This window comes from Tenrec ecaudatus, chromosome 16 (genome assembly GCF_050624435.1).
Source record: "Tenrec ecaudatus isolate mTenEca1 chromosome 16, mTenEca1.hap1, whole genome shotgun sequence".
In the NCBI taxonomy this organism is placed as follows: Eukaryota; Metazoa; Chordata; class Mammalia; order Afrosoricida; family Tenrecidae; genus Tenrec; species Tenrec ecaudatus.
The window spans coordinates 7304425-7316286 of record NC_134545.1 but is presented as its reverse complement, the minus strand read 5'-3'; the positions used below and the strand labels follow the sequence as shown (position 1 = coordinate 7316286).

Below are 11862 nucleotides of genomic sequence, written 5' to 3'. Positions count from 1 at the left end.
TGATTGGACTGCACGTCGTGTTTCCGGAATTCAGTAGGCATTCCCGCGAAGGGTGAAGGGGGCAAGGTGGTCTCTCCTGCAGTGCTGGGCGACGGGCGGCGCTGGCGGCTGCGGTGGCGAAATGCCTCGGTATGCGCAGCTGGTCATGGGGCCCGCGGGCAGCGGGAAGGTGAGGATTTGAAGGAGATTTTTAATTTTAAAATCTGAGGGTCGGGGAGGTTGGATCCTGAAGTGTGGGGTGGCGGCTGGGTCTCTTGGCGACCCTGAGCTTCCCTCTCTTTTGAAAGGGAGGGAAGATAATTGCTGGGATTTATCGGTTACTTTTGCCTCCGGTCCTACGCTGTGATTTCCCACCCTCTGAGGTTGGTCCTACTAAGGTTTTACAGAAAAGGAAAACGAGAAATAGAAAGATTAACTTTGGGGCCCAAGACCACACAGCTAGAAAATGACGGCTGGCATTAGGACCCTTTGTCGCCTCTCCAGCTCGAGGCCCCGCCATATTCGTAGGACAGCAAAGTGGAATTTCTATCCGTGTTTCTCAGCCCGATTGTTTTGAAGCATAGTCTTGGCCTTAGTGGATACTGCCCCAGCGGGGTGGAGAATCTTTCAGGGGACAGGGGCAGCCCTAGCCTGTGCTGTAACTCCTCTGCCTTGTGACATGCAGAGCACCTACTGTGCCACAATGGTCCAGCACTGCGAAGCCCTCAGTCGGTCTGTCCAGGTGGTGAACCTGGATCCTGCAGCAGAGCACTTCAACTACCCTGTGATGGCCGGTGAGTCTTGAGCAGAGCCCTGCCCCTCTTCCAGGGCAGGCTGGGTTGGGGGTGAGGTGGGTCAGGCAGAGTGAGTTCAGTTCAGCAGGGAAGCCTTCAGAAGTCAGTTCTTCCTCTCCTTCCCTGGTTTCTGAAACATGATCTCAGCACACACAGTGACCAGGAAAGGCCAAAAGGCATGCAATGACATTTGCTCCTGATTCTATGTCTTGGTCCTCACGGCAAGAATAAAAGTGAGGGAACTCCTCCCTCACCACCCTTTCTTAGGCCTGCTGCAGTGAATCAGATCGGATCACATTGTAAGTGAGCAGCCTAGGAATGTGTCTGTTGTCGTTTTATCCTTTCAAAAGCCCATTCAAATGTCTGTTGGATATCTATGTATGCTGGGCACCAGACTCCAGAGTCAGAGCAGAGAACAAGAAATCCTGTCTTTGCCCTTGATAACTTTTAGTGGGGGAGATAGGTAGCAAACAAATGGTAAACGTATTACAGACTGTGAAGGGGTGCAAGCATGAGCAGGAATATTCAGAGGAGGTGCCTTAAGGGAGGATGTCTCTGAAGAGAGGATGTTTACATCTTTCTATCTGTCTCAAGTCTTCCTGTCCTACTTGCAGACCAGTGGCATACTGTACTTGGGCATGCACCTGAGCCAACCAGGTCTCCCCTACTTTTACATCACATCACTTCCTGGCCTAAATGTCTTACAGACTCACCAGTGCCCTTGATGCATCCTTTTAGGAAATCAATTTTAGTGTCCCAACTTAGGTAGTTGAATCCTGAAAAGGTGGAACAAAAGGCTGAAACCTGTTAGAGCAGGAAAACTAAAAAATATTTCCCATTAATAGCAATAGAAAGCCCTGGTGGTATAGTGGTTACAAGTTGGGCTCTGATCTTCATGGTCAGCAGTTTGAAACCACCAACAGCTCCAAGGGAGAATGACTGAGCTTTCCACTCCCCCAAACAGTTATAGTCTTAGGAACCCCCAGGCGGTCGCTATGAGTCAGTATTGACTCGATGGCAGTGAACTTGATTATTAGCAATAGAAAGGTGGTAAGACTGCATCCTGTCAAGGGCAGAAAACTTAGATGGCTGAGAAATAAGACCGTTTCTGTTTGGTACCAGTACACGCAGATTTTCATTGTCATGTAAAAGTGAAGCCCAGTTCTCCATGAATGGAGATTGTAGTTTGACTGTAGAACAAAAAACCTAAGGTAGAAGATTACAAGCACTGATTCCTGGAAATTATTAAAAGGAAGAGAACCACACACATACCAGGATTTTTGGCCATGCTGTTGGGTAAACACCGATTGGACTGTGAACCAAAAGGTCAGTAATACTGACCAGCCCCTCTGTGGGAGTAAGATCAGGCTGTCTGCTCCCATAAAGCTTTACAACCTCAGAAAATCTGCGGAGGGTCTCTATGAGTCAGAATCAATCCGTGGGATTTTACAGGTAGCTTAAGGTTCTTGGGTGGAACTGGTTTACAATCAACCACTAACCTAAAGGTGTTACCATGAGTTGGAATTGACTCAATGGCAAAGCATTTTTTCCCCCTTAATTGATGGCTTGGGGACACTGGCAGAAATCTTGCTTCTGGTGCAGGATTCTTGGTTCAATATCCGACCAGTGGACCCCAACCCCATGTATCCCTACCACCCATCAGGCTTGTGTGTTACTGTGATACTGAACAAGCTCACCAAGGCTTCCAGATTATGGTGTACTAGCAAGAAAGGCCTGGTGGTCTACAGGCGTACCTCATTTTATTGTATTTCACAGACAATTGCAGATTTTTTGTTGTTTTTTCACAGATTGAAAGTTTGTGATAAAGTGCAGCAAGCAAATAAATCAGTTCAATTTTCTTTCCATCTCTGTATCACATTTTGCAAATTTTCACAATATTTCAAACTGTTTCATAATTTTGCTGTATACTTAATAGATTACTTCTCTGCCGCCAGTGATTGCATTGAGGCCGCCGGTTCATCATGATCTTATAGGACAGGGTAGAACTGCCCCTGTGGATTTCTGAGGCTGAACATCTTTACAGGAACAAAAAGCCTCAACTTCCTCCTGAGGAGCACCTGGTGGGTTTGAACTGTTGACCTATGGTTAGATCAACACATAACCCTCTGTGCCACAAGGGCTCCGTAGTAGACCACAGTATGACCAAAACCTAACTCACTGCTGTCATGGAGTCAATTCCAACTCTGACCCTTTAGGACAGTAGAACTGCCCCCGTACCTAAGACTGGAAATCTCTATAGAAATACAAAGTCTCATTCTTGCGGAGCAGTTGGTGGTTTCAAACTACTGACTTTGCAGTGAGCAGCCCAACTTGTAACCCACTATGCCACAACAGCTCCTTGGACCACAGTCTAGGGTCAACAAAACTTTCACATGCCCTGGGAATCCATGTGGTTCATGTGGGTCACGTTGCAACACTGTCCTCGTTGGGGTGGTTGGGCCCTGATCCCCTGAGCCCTGTCACTCTCTGCAGACATCCGGGAACTGATTGAGGTAGACGATGTGATGGAAGACAGCTCCCTGCGGTTCGGTCCCAATGGAGGGTTGATATTTTGCATGGAGTACTTCGCTAGCAATTTTGACTGGCTCGAGAATTGCCTAGGCCACGTGGAGGATGACTATATACTATTTGACTGTCCAGGTAAGTCAGCACTTGGAATGGGTCTCTGCCCCAGGAGTCAGACTACTCTCCTCATTTGTGGCTGATTCGTTGGTCGTGTGGACCAAGTGTACTGACTGGAAGGAAGTACTGGGAATAGAGCAGAGTGGGAGCTCAGCCCTCCAGGGGCTCAATAGTGGGGATGGGGGGGAGGGGGCGCCGGCTGGTGGAAACAGAAATCACCTAAGTGTTACTCAGTGCCTGACTGGGTGACAGATGCCCCACAGGAATAACAAGGAGACTGGGGAGGCTTCTGGTCAAGTGGTCCATAAACTGAGACAGGGGTGCAGATGAGGGAAGAGTAGGCCAGGGGGAGGGCCCTGCAGGACTGAGGGCCTTGAGATGGGAAGGAATGAGGTGGGTTTGAGGGACTGACAAGGCCTGTTCATGGAACATGGTAACCAAAGAGGAGGTGGGGCTGGTCAGGGCTAGATTGTCACGTGTGGCTGCTTAAGCCACAGTGTGCATTTTAGATTGGAACCTGACATGCCTGAGGTCACTCGGGACCCTCCTGTTTCCCTCTCACCTTGTGTTGGGCGTGCCTGAAGGAGAAAGCCCACCCACTTAATAGTGGGTCCTCCCAGACAGCACACCCCCAGGTCCCACTCCTACTGAACAGGAAACGGAAGCACGCTGAAGCTCATTTTTGCTTGAAATGGGTCGTGCGCTTGGGAGGCCCGGGGTGGCCACCTTGGTTTTATGAGTGCTTCAAGAGGGGGCAAAGCAGTGCCTGGCTATCAAAAGAGATAGTGTCTGGGGTCTTGGGCTTGAAGGTAAACAAGCGGCCATCTAGCTCAGAAGCAACAAGACCCACATGGAAGAAGCACACCAGCCTGTGAGATCACGAGGTGTCGAAGGGATCAGGTATAAGGCATCATCAAAAAAAAAAAATCTTACCATAGTGAATGAAGGGGGAAATGCAGAGTGGAGACCCAAAGCCCATTTGTCGGCCACTGGAGATCCCCTCGCAGAGGGGTCTAGGGGAGGAGATGAGTCAGTCAGGGTGCGATGTAGCACCGATGAAGAATACAGCTTTCCTCCAGTTCCTAAATACTTCCTCCCCCCCCCCCCCCAACTGTCATGATCCGAATTCTACCTTGCAAGTCTGGATAGAGCAGAGGATGTACACTGGTGCAGATAGGAGCTGGAGGCACAGGGAATCCAGGGTGGATGATACCTCCAGGACCAGGGATGTGAGGGGCGATACTGGGAGGGTGGGTTGGGAAGAGGGAACCGATTACAAGGATCTACATGTGACCTCCTCCCTGGGGAATGGACAACAGAAAAGGGGTAAAGGGAGACATCGGACAGGGCAAGATATGACAAAATAATAATTTATAAATTATCAAGGGCTCATGAGGGAGGTGGGAACGGGGAGAGAGGGGGAAAAAGAGGACCTGATGCAAAGGACGTAAATGGAGAGCAAATGCTTTGAGAATGATGAAGGCAAAGAATGTACAGATGTGCTTTACACAATTGATGTATGTATGGGTTGTGATATGAGTTGTATGAGTCCCTAATAAAATGTTTTAAATAATTAAAATAAAAAGGAGGTGGCAAAGCCCTTTTTTAACTGAGCGTGTCCCTGCCAGACATTGGCTGGCCTTGGCTCTGCAGCCTTGTGAGGAAAACGCGTTTCCCTGTGTGACACGCTCACCAGTGTGCTGCTCTCCCTGCAGGTCAGATTGAGCTGTACACTCACCTGCCTGTGATGAAGCAGCTGATTCAGCAGCTGGAGCAGTGGGAGTTCCGAGTCTGTGGGGTTTTCCTTGTGGATTCTCAGTTCATGGTGGAGTCGTTCAAGGTAGGAGGGCAAGTCCACCGTGTCTTTTTACGTTCAGGGCCCTGGTAGAAGGGATTGTCTGGGCATTCCAGAGTTATTTGTTTCGTGCACCTCATTGCCGGTGTCCCATGGTGGTGCCAACAGTTACTATACGTTATAACCTGATAAAAATGTAAGGTGTTCCGATAAAGTCATACCGATTTTGAGACACTAGCTATCAAGAACGTGACAGATGTGTATTCATACAAGTCTGCTTTTCATTAGCTGAGAGCCTTATCCCCAGTTCACAGATTATCCAAAATGTTTATGATCCACTGTAAGCGTCGTTTTGTATAAATCGCCCTTGAAGGGTATTCAGGGGAAAGGAAGCAGGAGGCACTGTCTGCATTAAGACCGTGTTTTCCACGTTGAACTGCTCACAGGCCAGCAGTTTCAACCCATCAGCCACTCAGGGAGGAAACAGGAGGCGTTCTGCTCCCGTAAAAAGTTTGGGTTCAAGTCTGTCCTCTGGGGTGGCTGGGCAGAAGAATTTCTTTGACTTAAGCCAGTTTTGCCGCCATTGGGGAACAGCGCCTCCTTGTAGACCAAGAAGTTTACTGGCACCGTTTATGCATCTTCTCTTTTCTGTCTCCCCCTCCAGTTCCTTTCTGGCGTCATGGCAGCTCTGAGTGCAATGATCTCTCTAGAAATCCCACAGGTGAACGTCATGACGAAAATGGATCTGCTGAGTAAGAAGGCTAAAAAGGAAATCGAGAAGTACGTCCTCTAGACTGTCTGTCGTAGCTGTCTAGTGTTGAGAAGGAAGTCCTTTGGACTAGCTATCTAGTGTTGCTATAACAAAAATACCACAAGGGGGTGGCTTTCACAAACAGATGTACTTTTTCACGGTTAGGAGGAGAGATGTCAGTATTCAGGGGTCAGCTCTAGAGGAAGATTTTTCCTCTTGTGAGCTATTGGAGCTTCCCTTCAGCTTCTGTTCCTTGATTCCTTGGAGAACTCCAGTGGGTGGCATCTCTCTTCCTCCCTCTGTGCTTGCTTGTCTGCTTCGTTGTTTGCTCAGTTTCCTCTTCTGTATCTCAAAAGAGAATGATTTACATACACCCTCTACTCATAAATCCAGCTCAGTTTATACTGCCCTGTTAGCGTAACAAAGAGAGCGCATTCCCAAATAGGATTCTAACCTCTTAGGGTGGGCAGAGGTTAGGATTTCGGATGGTTCGGTGCACCGCATCCTCTGTTTGTCACCAGGGCTTGCTTGTGGCGATGCCCCTCCTAAGTTTCATTTTATGTGTGATTCTGATGTTCATGAGTTTTGTTTCCTGGTTGATCCTTTCTTTCTCCCCTTTCAAAGGTTTCTAGATCCAGATGTGTATTCTTTGTTAGACGATTCTACAAGTGTCTTAAGAAGCAAAAAATTCAAGAAATTGACTAAAGCTATATGTGGATTGGTAAGTTTATGGGAAATTATGAACGCCCTGGCTTCTTCCAAAGACTTCCTTGCTCGTCCCATAGAGAGGAGTGAGGTGCACAGTTTTGTCTGTTTTGAGAAGAGTAGCAAGAGGGTCCCCTAGTGTCACTGGTCATGCCTCTGCACCCACTAGGACAGCTTTTGGTGTGGAAGATGTCCTGAGCTGCAGGGAGGGTGGACCCCACTGTCCTTGTCTCATCATCCTAACTTAGCAGCACACAAAGCTTGCTCAGAATTTATTGTTAGTTGTTTTTACAGTCAGCAAGTTACATTAGCTTGATTGTGTAGCTCGGTGTATGGCCTCATTATAGTTGGAGCAACAAACACTAGGATTTTAAACAAGCCAATAAGGGCCGGTGCAAATGACATGATGCACTGGGTTGTTAATGAGAAGATTAAAGGTTTGATTCCCACCTGAAGGTACCTCAGAAGAAAGGTCTGGTGATCTAATGCCCCCAAAATCAGCCTTTGAAAACCCTGTGCTGCGTGGTTTTTCTCTGACAACACAGGGAGTTGTCTTGAGTTGGAATCCGCTGGTTTGGTCTGGAGTTTTAGGAAATGAATCACATAGAGTCAGGGCCTTTCTTTCCCTAATAAGGGCAAGAGTTGTGAAATACTCCCCTCCCCACCATTCTTGGTTCCATGATGCTGATACCCCAGTTCGAGGGACAGGAATGGGCCTACGGTGAATGCGTCTGGCCCCAGCTCAGGCGGGCTCGGGGCGGGGCTCCTGATTGGGATAGAGCCAGGATGGCACCTCTGAGGAGACTGCTGGAGTGAAAGCGGAGTGTCGACCAGAATTTCCACAGCATCACCACCTTGAGCTGCCATGCTCCCCCCTAAACACTTGCATCTTCTTTCTAAAGGAGTCAGTCAGATGCCTGTGCAACATCGGTATTGTGTCTGGCATGACTGGTCCTAATGTTGCGCGTTTCCTGGTTTCTCGGTAAAGCAGAGGATGAGGATAACGTAGTGAAGGTGGCAGTGTCACCATACAGAGAAGAGAGGCAGATGGCACGGCCAGCCTCCTGGGGAATCAAGGTGGGAGCACCTGCTCAGGAACCAAGGCCGTCCTCACCCGTCCTCTGTGACCTCCTCCCCCGTTCCAATAGCTGCCTGTGCCCTCGAGCATTTGCCCAGCCCGTCTGCAGACTGCTGCAGCCCTCAAGTCCATTCCAGCTCGGAGCAAACCTGTGTTGGGCTTCGGAGGTTAGAAATCAGGACAGAGCAGGATAGCCTCCTCTTTCTTTTGCAGAGCAGAGAGCAAGTTTGAACTGCCAGTCTGGTTGTGAGCCCAATGCTCACCCAACAACACCACCAGGGCTCCTTCAACTAGGCTCCAGCCCCAACTGACTCCTTCCTTTTTGTGTGCCCGGTCCAAGTTCAGAACTCCAGGGAGAGTTCCTTTAATAGACACAGACCGGCTTGCTTCGGTCAGAGCCCTGGGAGTCAGTTCTGCTGACAGCCCCGTGGATTATAACCTCCACTGGGTGTTTGCCCTTGTCCAGTTGGTGGCTGCTTTTAGGAAAAGCACAGTCCAGCCCAGGAGGGAGGCACGGGGGTTTTGGGCTCTCTGGGTAGCAGTTTAATCTAGACATCAATAAATGACCTGATGTACCTAGTATTCCAAACCCTTCGGGGTATTGGAGCGGCCTGTGCTTGTACAAAGTCTGCCAGGCAGATGAATACCCACAAAGTGGAGAAGGGTCCAGCTCCATAATAAGCTCATGGTGTTCTGGTGATGATGTCACAGGTAAGGATTTGTTGATGATCTCTTTGCATTTATCTCCCTTGACTCCCTCCCGCTCCTGCCCTCGTCCCCCAGCACATTTGTAATGGGCAGTTCCAAAGTTCAAATGTAGGCTGAGACTACTGTTTGGTTGGATTCCCCAATGTACAGATCGACGACTACAGCATGGTGAGGTTTCTACCTTACGACCAGTCAGATGAAGAAAGCATGAACATTGTCTTACAGCACATTGATTTTGCCATTCAGTATGGAGAAGACTTGGAATTTAAAGAACCAAAGGTAATTTCCAAAGTTGAGCTGTGGGGGAAGCCAGCCCCCCACAACTAATCATGGGTTCTATAAGCGCAATTGTACAGTTTTGATATGTAAAGACTGTAGGAAAGTCATAGAGAAATAAGAGAGGGAGAGTAAAATGATGAAGTCAGACACATCTAATGGGAGCGTGCTCACCTCAGCTCCTCTTGGTCTTCGTGGAGGTGGGAGATGAGACGGAGAGCTCTCCTGAGGATTTTTTTCTAACCAAAGCTTATAGATCTTTGGGGACATGCAAGCCCCCTGATTACAGGTAACAACCTGCGTCATAGGAAAGGGTTGTAACATAGGCAATACAAGCAGTAGGAGGGGGATGACCTAGCGTGTACACGCAATAGTACAGGGACGGAATAGGGGTACATATGTGGCAAGATGGGCGGACCCTAGAGTCAATATAGTAGCCTAACCTTAGTTATCTTTGAGTGGTCCCGGGCTTGCCTTCGGGCTCTCCTTCAAGGGAACAGTATCAGAAGGGAGTGGGCCCTACTTAGAGTGAGTCAGACTCAAGTCGATTCTGACTCAGAGCATTCCCGTAGGAAAGGGTAGAACTGCTCCTGTGGGTTTCTGAGACTCCTGTTAACGGGTGTAGAAAGCTACATCTTTCTTCCTCGGAGAAGCTGGTGGATTCAAACTGTTGACCTTATGGTTAGCACCCCAATGTGTAACCCACCACAACACCAAGGTCGCTCTGCAAGTGTTTGCCACTCAAGCCCATTGCTGTCAATTCTAACACATAATTGACTCCGACCCTATATAGGATATTCAAGCCTGTAAAACTTTATAGGAGCGGAGAGCCTCACCTTTCTCCCATGGAGTGGTGGGCTTGAACCTCTGACCTTATGTCTGCCAGGTGCCAAGCAGCAAAGTGTAGGTGGTTTTGCAAAGATGAGAAGAAATTCAATATGGGCTGCCCTCACAGAAAGCCTGTGGGAAGACTGACGGTGGTCCACACATAGCTGTGAGTGTGATTGTAAACTCAAGGGAGAAATGCTTCCTGATAGTTACAAGCATTAATTTGCCACCAAAGCCCCACTGCCAGCAAGTCAGTTCCAGCTCATAGCCCATAAGGCGTGTCTTTTGAAACCACCAGCCATCAACTATGATCGATGCCCAGAGCACCAGTCGGGTGCTAGCTCATTAGAGAACATTCCTGAGAAAATACAGCAACACTTGCAGGAAAATACACATGTTTTCTCTTCTGTTTCTCTTGTGCCAGGAACATGAAGATGCGTCCTCATCTATGTTTGATGAATACTTTCAAGAACACCAGAATGATTGAAGATTGTTGTATTAACAAGTGACGGTGTACATGTGAAGAACGTGGGGCTGAACCCACAGAACATCCTCTCCCCAAAGGGTGCCACCATAGAGAGCTGCTTATCTTTCTGAGAGGAAAAAGGACTGCTCGCTTCATTTTATCATTTGTAATGGGCATACGGAGTTCTGCTGCTGCCACCGTTAAAGTGTGATCTTGTCGGTGACAATTGAACCACATCAACTTATATTGAGAAAGTTAAGGGGAATGTACATAGATATGTATATAGCAGATATTAGCACCTAGCTACAGTGAAAATCTCACGTTATTTTATTATTGTTTTGTGTAGGAGAATGACTGTAATAAAATAAACACATAAGTATCTTGTTTATGAGGTCTTTCTGGGGCAGCAGGAATTACTCTTAGTTATATGTCTGAAGGAAAAAAGGTCTAGAAGAATCTAATAAGACAAGCCCTGTCTGTATCGTCTAGTTTTCGACATTGAAAATGTTGTACAGTAGTAGACTTGTAGTACTGTTAGCCCCCAAGTTCAAATGTACAGGTGACCCCGCTATTCAAAATTAGAACTTCCTCTACAGCCTTTCAGAAGCTGAAATGGCAGGATGTGAGAGCCGTGTGAGAATGAGTGTCTTGTTTTTGAGCCGCCCACTGTGATATTGTTTCAGCAGCCCAAGGGATCCAGTAGAGGTGCTGCTGGGCCGGAATCCTGAATGAGAGGTCAATTGTGGGAACAAATGGAAAGCAGAGTTATCAGTCTGGGGGGTGCAAAGAAAAGACTCAGCGATGGTGTTATCCCTAAAAAAGGTTCCCGCAGTGGAGCCAAATTCACCAGCTTCCAGTTAGAAAGAACAGCTTTATTAGAACGGGGCAGCGGCAACACAGGGTCTCCTAATGGAGTCCCATTTGTCAACAGAGTATGAGGGGTTTATGCGCGTTTACTTTGCATTGTCCCCTTTGGGAGAGTCAGGGATTTTGCCAGGTGCTTTCCTTTACTCGGGTCACAAGATGTAAATGGTGAGCATAGCAATTTGATAAAAAATGACCCTATAAGCAGAATCATCCAGATGGCCATGTACCATGTATCTGGCTGTGAGCAACACAGAAAGTTAAAAAATTCTGCAGAGGCTGGAATAAGGAACAAGACAAAGGTGGCATGACAGGCTAACCAGAAACATGGCATATGGTTAGTGCTGGATGATTCCATAAATTCTGTGCATAAATACATAAATTCAGATCGCTTCACATGTAATTCCGTTAACTCCTCAAACAAGGTAGGTATTGTTAAACTGCCACGTTCAGATGTGGGAATAGAGGCACAGAGGCAACTTGCTAAAATTACACTGCTAGTAAATGTTGGGAGCCAGGAATTGAAACCTAGAGGGGACGGGGCACTCCTACCCTGTCTTTACACAAGGAATCTGCAATCCTGGGTGTTGCTTCATTCCCTTCTCCTGTCCTCATTTCATTTTTAAAACAAGTGATTGGGTTCACTCACTCCATAAATAGTTACTTATGTTTCCTGTATTCCATCACTGTTAGGGGCGCGGGAATCCCTAGGGAGCCAAAGGGACAACATGCTTTTTTATGCTGCTGTGGATGAGGGGGTACAGATGTCAAAGTAAACTAAGAAAGTATGAGAGACTGGAAAAGATGGACAGGGAGATGGGCTCGGGTTAAATTTCAAGTAGGGTGGCTAGTGATTCCCCGAAAAGGTGATATTTGAACAAATAGATTGGCTTTGTTCCTTAGTTTTTCTTACATTGACAGCAATGGCGGTTTCGCGCGCTCTACGCATGCGCGACAGTCCCTGTCTAGTACTAG

General features: G+C 47.7%; 1 protein-coding gene across 1 annotated transcript; it reads left to right on the top strand.

The window, feature by feature from the left end:
• Positions 1-9: 9 nt before the first annotated feature.
• Positions 10-10402, top strand: GPN3 (GPN-loop GTPase 3). Its single transcript, XM_075534887.1, has 8 exons — positions 10-169; positions 665-773; positions 3267-3434; positions 5132-5256; positions 5876-5991; positions 6587-6683; positions 8604-8732; positions 9982-10402. The coding sequence occupies exons 1-8, from the start codon at positions 122-124 to the stop codon at positions 10042-10044; spliced, it is 855 nt and encodes a 284-aa protein (XP_075391002.1). The 5' UTR covers positions 10-121; the 3' UTR covers positions 10045-10402.
• The last annotated feature ends 1460 nt before the right edge of the window (positions 10403-11862 follow it).

Bases quoted from the DNA above. Each gene is read 5' to 3' on its own strand.
- GPN3 (XM_075534887.1), top strand. From the start codon at position 122: ATGCCTCGGTATGCGCAGCTGGTCATGGGGCCCGCGGGCAGCGGGAAG. The intron at 3,435-5,131 runs GTAAGTCAGCAC...CTCTCCCTGCAG, and splicing joins TATACTATTTGACTGTCCAG to GTCAGATTGAGCTGTACACT. The intron at 6,684-8,603 runs GTAAGTTTATGG...CCCAATGTACAG, and splicing joins CTAAAGCTATATGTGGATTG to ATCGACGACTACAGCATGGT.